Raw genomic sequence first — 8,857 nt, 5'->3', positions numbered from 1 at the left:
CAACATTTGCAAACACGAACCTAGCATTTACGGACAAAGCATCAAAAATATGATACAACCGGAGGTCTCCCCATTCTCCAAATGCGAGGCAACAATCACAAATGCGACCTCGCATTTGCAAACCTGTTGTCGCAAAGGTCACATTAGCAGCGCCAGCAACAACAAAACTTATAAAAATGCCTTAAACCAATCCGAAAATCGCCCGAGTTCCCCAGGCCCTAGTCCAAAAATTCAAACAAGTATATAAACCTCACACGAACTCGCTCAAAACATTAAATAAACATCAAAAATCAAGAATCAACCATCAAACCAAAGATTCAAAAGTTCATAAACTCTTAAGTTCATATTTTCCAGCTTTCAACTATAAGTGCCGAAACGGCCCCGGGTCACGTGGGACCAAAACTAAACGTACATACAAGTCTCAAATCATCATATGAACCTATGTAAATCGTCAAAATACTGATCCGAGATTGTTTACCAAGAATATTGATCGTGGTCAACTCCACAATATTAAAGCACTAGAATTAGAATTTCTCTTCCAAAAACATATGAACTTTCTAAAAATCAAAACGGACAATGCACACAAGTCATAAAACATCAAATGAAGCTAGCTATTCAAGGCTTCAAATTACGAAACGAAAAGGTAGAACTCAAAATGACCTATCAGGTCGTTACAACTTGTCACTCACCCATGGCTATCTTAACCCACACTTTTTTTATGAACCCCCTGCCTTTCCGTTTTACCCTCTTCTTCTCTTTCCTCACCATTAATAGCTTCCTTTCATCTTTAATAGAACCCAAAACAGTATATATAGCCTGGGTCCCCTTTCCTCGTGACGCCAGAGGCCCCTAAAGGTGGCCTTTGTTTTCCAACTTTGATTTTTGATCACCTTGCCCCCTCCATTACTCCAATACTCTTTCAAGCTATCCCAAATATTTGTACCTACATTATGTGGTATTGCTAATAATTTTGTGACAAGGATTTAAAAATTTACGAGGCCTTACCATTCAAACCAAAGAAAAAGCCAGTAACCTTTTTGGTCAAAGAAAATATAACCATGTATATTCGTGAAGCTGTCATTAACCATAGAGGAAAATCCCTAGGAAGACAATAATTTAAAACTTTCTAATTAAATGATTAAATTTAATCAGGTAGTATTAGATTTATTCAGGGATTTGCCCATTTGTAAGATCTGAAATTTCATCATCTTCATCGACACGAGTATACAAAAAGTAAAAGAATATATAGGAACATGTATGTATGTATGTATGTATGTATATATATATATATATATATATATATATATATATATATATGTCAGAATGAGCCTCCATTTGAATAGTGCCAAATGAGAAGATGACAGCCTTTTCACACGAGGGAGCATTTTCTCTGACATAGAATACCAATATAAAATTGTTCCTGACTTATTCATGATATCTTGGAAATATACTTGTCAACAGAAACTGAATCCTTTCTCCTCATTGAAAACCTTACTTAAGATGTGATTCAAGTCAGATAGAAAGTACATAACAAATATAAGAGTCATTAATCTTGATAGCCTAGGTATTCGAGATGGCAAAAGATGTAAGTTTCTGATTGACTAAATGCTACATCTTTCATTGATATCTTAGAAATTCTTTTCTTTGTTTTATACTCTGTTGAAAATCTATCAATAGATCTTCATGTACATGGTAGTTAGTTCGTAAACCAAAATAATTAATGGATCGGATTTTTTTTCTGATGTTTTCTTTTTTCTTTTTCATCTGTAAATTGTCTAATAGGGCATGGATTACGATGGCCTTAGCCACCAGGGCTCTATGGAATCTATTGACGACTTCTTACTTGAAGATGACTTCTTTAATCGTAACCTTATTATTCTCTCTGAGATGTACTCAACATTAACCCCTTATTTCAATAGCACAAGTTTGAGCTCTTGCATCATTGAAGAGAATGTGCAAAAAGCACTCATTTCTCCACCTTCCTCTTCTTCTTCCTCCTCCTGCTCTGAGGTTCTCATTTCTTTTTCGATGCCAACTAAAAGAGATGTTGAAAAATCATACTTTGACCCTTTAACGCACCATTTTGAAGAATCGACTGGAAATAATAATAATATCTACAAGAAGAATTATGTAGAAGCAGGTGATCATGCTATATTGGAGAGGAAGCGTAGACAGAAGTTGACTCAGCTATTCATTTCCTTGTCAAATATTCTTCCGGGCTTGAAGAAGGTTTGATAATCCCACTTAAAACTTCTCTTTTTTTTATTTTGGATTTTGTTATTACTGAAATGAAGGCCATATATCACCCAAAGGTGGCTGAAATTTAAACAAAATTAGAAGAATACAAAGAGTAGTAGAGAGGGATAAGGGATCAATACCTCCATAAATCAAAACATTTGATGGTAGAGGCCATATATCCCAGTTTTCGTCTAAGTTTTGTCTTAAATGACACTATATAGCTGGATAAAACTGTATCCAAATTAAGTTTTTTACTACTAATTTCTTCATGGACAGAGCTTACATGTATATATAATGTCTACACTAATAAGTGAATACAATTTGTTTTCTATATAAATATTTTTATCATTTTAATTTGACTAAGCTTAATGATATGTATTCTCACTTTAATTTACAACTGCTAAAGTTAAATTGCTTAAGTTATCTAAACACCGAATACATACGTATTTACCTTTCTTTAGCTCTTTCTTGAGTAGCATTCCCTCCGTCTCGAAAATAACCATACTTTTTGGATTTCTAAATCAAACTTCTTAACTTTGACCAAGAATTCGGATATATAATCTTTAAATTTTTTAAAATAAAATTTATATATTTAAAAATTACATAAAAAGTACTATAAATCACAATAATTAATAATTTAAAAAGTATATAAAAAAGTCGTGGTCAAAGAACGATTCATTTGACTCTTGAAATTCGAAAAGTATTATCTCTTCGTTCAATATATTCTCACTAAAATTGTTGACCATATGCTTCAAACTTGGTTGGTCAGTGACCTCTAATGTTTTGTTCATATTCAGTGTAAGAACAAAGTCTCGTGTTAAAAGTTAATAAGAAAATAATTATACATAAAATATAAAGTACTCTTAATGCACGGTATGAGACACTTTTGGAAAAATCGTACAAGTTTATTCGTAGCAACAATATCACATTTATTAATAAGAGTATGGCTAACCCAACCGTGAGTTTAATGTTTCAATCATTTACTTGTGATTAACAGTCCATATAAATATCCTCCTGTAGTCAAATGCATCTTATTTGTTTTACCTACATAAGTGCCCTTCATCTGGTCTTGCTGAAATTAATTACTAGGAGTACTTGTTACTGCTGTTACTCAAAACAAGAGCAACCCCCCCTTCCATTTGGGTTACATTTTAAGTCTTCGTTTTCATTTTCTAAGTCATCCAAAGATACAACAACTTGAACTAATAAGATGGATATTTTCTGCTTTGGTTCGTGATGTAGATGGACAAGGCTTCTTTACTAGGAGACACTATCCAGTACATGAAAGAGCTTCAACAACGTGTAAAAGTTCTTGAAAAAGAAATAAAAAATAACCCTAGCAAAAGATCATTGGCAGCAAAAGTTCCTTCGGATGTTTCATTGTCCGAAGGAAGTGATTATAGTAGCAATGAGGAAGACATAGTGCCAGAGATCAACGTAAGAATATCTGATAAAAGTGCACTTATTGACATTTATTGCAACAAACAAGGTGGAGTTGTTGGAAGAATACTGTCGGAAATGGAGAGATTGCATCTTTCAGTCCGTGACATGAATATAATGTCATTTTCTCGTACTAGTCTGGACATATCCGTTGTAGCTGAGGTACGTCCATATATCACTCCCGTGCTAAATTTTGAATTAGTTGTTGTGCTCCGTCCAATATTAGTTATTTATATTTCCCCTTAAGAAATCATAAATTTTGAATAATTTATCCTCATCTCTCTTAAATAATTGTACACTCTATTAATATTGTTTACTTTCAAGAATAATTAAACATTAAGGGCAAAATGGAAAAGATTATTTAAATTTATCTTGATTTTCTAAATGACAAGTATTTTGGGTCAAATGACAACTAAAATGGGATGGAGTTAGTAGTATATTAAAAGTAAACTCTTTTTGGAATTTAGGGGCTTGAAATTTACTACTATTGAGACTTTTATGAACCTAATATTTTCCAAATATTATCATAGATAATAATAATAATAATAATTAAGTTCACCACACTAACCTTCAAAAGGATTCAATTATCTCTATGTTACCACCACACAATAATTCAAGACGTTGGTAGGTCAACCTCACAAATTTGATCTGCGTCAAATGATTCTGTGGTATACTTATTGAAAAGGACCGTTTAAATGCCAAAAGAAACTTGGCAGTAACTATTTTGTCTGTCTTTTATTTTTGAAAATCAGGCATTTATGTTGAATCAATCTATTTTGCGTTCCTTGCAGATGGAGAATGGATTCGATGTAAATGTTGAAGACATTGTAAAGGCCCTTCAAAGCAAACTTTCAGGGGAAATCCATTATATTGTTTGAGTCTATGATCATTTCCCTTCTGATCTTCTACAGCCTTCGACTTTATGTATTTTCTTGATCTCTTTGGAAAAAAAAAACCCATGCTTATTTTACGTAACTACATGAACACCATGTTTAATTACCAATATTTACCAATGTAATGAATTGCTGTATATCAAAAAAAAAAAAAAAACTTTAGACAAGTCGTTCAAAACTCACATACCTTACTACTCTGAGTGGATAATAAAGTTTATGAGAATCGGGGATCATAGAGGTTTTTTTTTTCCGGGTAAATAAAACTTGTAAAGCTCAAATAAAAGAAAAATAAGCAAAAATGGAACTGGGCAACAAGCCCCAATTACAGAGAAATCATCACAAGAGCAGCTACTAAACTTGTAGCCGACTTCAACACCATATTACCAAGCTAATCTAAAGATAAAATTAAATTAAGTTGTTCTAGTCTACTAATCAGTCGAGCCTTCATAGCAGAATATGTCTTGTACAATTTGCCTTGCAACCTGTTCCTCTTTCTTGCCTTTGCTTGTTTTGGAATTTTCTCATGTTCTGTTCTTGCCAGAGATAATACACACTTCCAGTAATAGCCATTTGAAGCACCTCTAGCCCTGCACTCGATTAGCTTCTCTGTCCATTCTATTTCATGTTGCCAACTCATAATTAAGCCTTGCAACAACAACAACAACAACAACAACAACCCAATGAAATCCCACCAGTGAGGTCTGAAGAAGGTAATGTGTACGCCCTTTTAGTCACTGAATAGGATAAGTACTTAGAGGTCCATGATGTATTTCTTCCCAACATCCTTTCAAGCAGAGGCTGCTACTGGATAATGGATAATTTCTTTGAGCTCAAAAGGACTCCAAGTATTTAATTGGTAGCTCTCCTAATTTATTGTATCCAAACAAAGATCCATAATCTCCTGTTCCACCTCCAAGCTTCCCCCTCAAAAGTAAAATACAACTCGATCTTGTCCCTATTTGCAATTAAACAAAAGATACTTGAGAATTAAATAACTAGTACTTTCTTGCTTAGTTTCACAAAGATCAAGTTACCTCCACAAAATAGGAGGAGATCATTAGCAAATTCCAGTTTCACATAAGAATTTGGGATGGTAGTTAAAATCAGGATTTAGTTGCAAAATTTTCAAGAGCCTGCTAAAGTACTCCTTAACCAGAACAAATAAGAAAGGACAAAGGATCTCCTTGTCTAAAACTCTTCTTGGCAAGGAAAGGCCTAACTGCCTTACCATAGATCAAGACATAATAGGATACAGTGCTATTGAAAACTATGTCTTGTTGGAAATGAAACTCAATCTCTAAGATTAGGGCATGAGAGTAGTCGACAACATATGCAGAGGAGAAGGGAAAAAAAAGAAATCTGTTATTGACTTCTGATGTACAAATGTCTATATATACCAGATATTAAACTAGCAAACTATACTTAATGACATAACAAACTTCTAACAACTTTACTAACTGTATACACTTACATATACCATAATACCCTAATATATGAATCACACTTTAAAGTAACTTCCTCTTCACCACCCCATAAATCAAAGTTCATCAAAATGATTCTTCTACGGAATTTGAGTATGAGATTTGAAATCAATTTCTAAGGTATATCTAAAGACATTTCCTTAATAGTCCTTATTTTATACAAATGACCACCTTATTTCAAAAAGTCAAGTGTTTCTAACTTAATCCCATTTTACAAGATTAGTAAGTATGAGTATTATAAACCTGTTTTCAATACTCTTTAGACATTTCAAAGGCTTGCTTTTAAATAAAACCTACCCTTTATTTTCAAAGTATATATACTACTTCTCTTTCAAAAATGATATTTTTTAAAACATAACATAAGGTAAGCCACACTCTTTTAAGCACTAATTAAGTAGAATATAAACATTTAAATTCCATAAACCTAGTCTAAGTCCTATAGAGCTACTTTAGGTAGATTCTATGGGGTGCCTAACACCTCCCCCTTAGAAGAACAAGAACCCTTACCCAAATCTCACTTATTAGCAGACTAATAGGATAATGATTTAAACAATTGAAATACCCCAGTATACCTTTAAATATTAGGCGGCGACTCTCTTTTATCATCAACGGGGAAACGACTAGTTGAATCTTGTTTTGACTCGTGCAAAATAGGGTGCAACAGTACTCATACTACACTTTTGCACCTTGCGTGCAGATCTTGGAGTTGATGTTGCTAATTATGGCGGGAGTCGGCGTTGAAGACGTACCTGATTTCCGGACATTGCTACCACTTGTCCTTGGTAGTTTTACATTTATAATCTGTTATGTACATTTCAAACAGATATTGTAATTATTTCATTCTAGCTTGTATCTACGTCTTAGTGGCTCATGACTTGTATAACCAGTCCTTGGGGATTTAGTATAGGGTTTCAGTTATTTTATTTATTTCATTTATTGGTCCCTTATTACTTCATTATAGTTGTATTGATTGTTATCTGGCTTACCTAGCGAGTTGGGTTAGGTGCCATCACGACTAGTTGGATTTTGTATCATGACAGGTTGGTATCAGAGCTCTACTTCATAGGTTCTATGAGTCATGAGCAAGTGTCTAGTTGAGCCTTCCGGATCTGTAACGACCCGACCGATCGTTTTTAATACTTTATCCTCGCTCTCCTATTTATTGCTTCTTCTATGTTATATTGTGATTATGTGACATGCCGGGGTGGTTGATTTTGGTTTCAGAGTAAAATGGGACACTTAGTCCCTAAGTTGGAGGCTTAAGTTGAAAGGGTTTACCGGAGTTGGAATTTTGTGTAGACGACTCCGAAATTGAGTTTTGACGGTTCCGATAGCTTCGTATGTGTTACGGCCCAGAAACCCAACGCAGGCGTCGTGATGGCACCTAGTCTCTAAGACTAGATAAGCCGATTACTAACAATAATTAGGCAATTTTTTAACAATAATAATTTGAAACAGAGTCTAATATGAATACCGAATCAAAAGCGTAATAAGCCTACGCAGCAATAATCATAACAACCTCCCAAGATTTGGTAATACAGAATCGCGAACTCTAGCTAAGTACATGGAAAAATCTCAAAGATCGAAATACAATACTGTTCATATAACAAGCTGACAGTACAATGAAAGGAAAGAACTCCAAGGGACTGCGACGACCAAGCAATTCTACCTTGAATCCTCGCGACCAATATGCTAACTCTACCCGAGTCCGATATCTCCAATAACTGGCTTTGCACAAAAATGTGCAAAAGTGTAGTATGAGTACACCACGGTCGGTACCCAGTAAGTATCAACACTAACCTCGGTGGAGTAGTGACGAGGTACAAGTCAAGAAACTCACTAGACAAAATAAGCTGTGCAGTATAAAAGTATAAAGCTAATAATGAAAGCAGAAATCAGTAAATGGCAACAATAATCAACAAGTGATATAAACAGTAAAGCAATAATAACATTGTGAAGTATCGTTAAAACAAAATAAGGAACCCAAAGGACAACCAATTAATCAAGCCGTTCTAACACAAGTTTCACAACGAAATCACTCGGTGGTACCTCATCTCATAATCATAAGTCACGGGTCTCAACCCACCATCCTATGCTCAAGACACCTTGTGCCTACATTTCAAATCACAACCGCACGGACAAATCATGTGACAATATCTCAATCCGCCCGACATGATCACAGGCTCACATTCACAATTCGCCCGACGTGGTCACTGGCTCACAATTACAATCCGCCTGGCGTGGTCACAGGCTCACAATCACAATCCGCCCTGCATGGTCACAAGCTCATAATCAAAATCCGTCGGACGTGGTCACATGCTCAATATCAACATGAAAACCGATAATACAAGAACACATGGGCATGATTAATAAATGTCAAGTTTCATACTCCTGAGCTAGTATAAGTGGCATGCTACAGTGTATGCTTGTGAGAGTGTACTACTATAGCCCAAGTCAACAAGTAATATCAAAGACATCGAGTAGCTCATCGAAGCAACTCAATAAATCATGTAAGGTATAAGACATACACAAGGAAAAGCATACCATCACACGAAAATCACCAACACAATCTCCCCAAGCCATCACATATCATCCCTGAAATTACCACCCTTATCTCTCCAATAGCCACCCATATCACTCCGCCCTCACAATATCATTAGCCACCCATATCACTCCGATAGCCACCTATATCACTCCGCCATGACAATATCATTAGCCACCCGTATCACTCTATACATTCAACAACAGTGAGATGCTACCCTTATGCCCTGCATAACAATGGTGAAATGCCTCCCTTATACTCTG

General features: G+C 35.1%; 1 protein-coding gene and 1 long non-coding RNA gene across 2 annotated transcripts; one reads left to right on the top strand and one right to left on the bottom strand.

Annotated features, from left to right (window-relative positions):
* Window positions 1–1,392: 1,392 nt before the first annotated feature.
* On the top strand, window positions 1,393–4,738 carry LOC104100916 (transcription factor bHLH25-like). The gene is made up of 4 exons (XM_009608285.4): window positions 1,393–1,585; window positions 1,783–2,229; window positions 3,481–3,840; window positions 4,470–4,738. The coding sequence occupies exons 1-4, from the start codon at window positions 1,574–1,576 to the stop codon at window positions 4,554–4,556; spliced, it is 906 nt and encodes a 301-aa protein (XP_009606580.1). The 5' UTR covers window positions 1,393–1,573; the 3' UTR covers window positions 4,557–4,738.
* Window positions 4,739–4,849: 111 nt separating this feature from the next.
* LOC104100909 (uncharacterized) lies at window positions 4,850–6,033 on the bottom strand. The gene is made up of 2 exons (XR_687364.4): window positions 5,606–6,033; window positions 4,850–5,526 (listed from the first exon to the last, which is right to left on the bottom strand). It is a non-coding gene; the product is annotated as an uncharacterized lncRNA (long non-coding RNA).
* Between the last annotated feature and the right edge of the window lie 2,824 nt (window positions 6,034–8,857).

This window comes from Nicotiana tomentosiformis, chromosome 3, assembly GCF_000390325.3.
Source record: "Nicotiana tomentosiformis chromosome 3, ASM39032v3, whole genome shotgun sequence".
Lineage (NCBI taxonomy): Eukaryota > Viridiplantae > Streptophyta > Magnoliopsida > Solanales > Solanaceae > Nicotiana > Nicotiana tomentosiformis.
The sequence above is the reverse complement of the archived record's forward strand: the minus strand, read 5'-3'. Positions and strand labels throughout refer to the sequence as shown.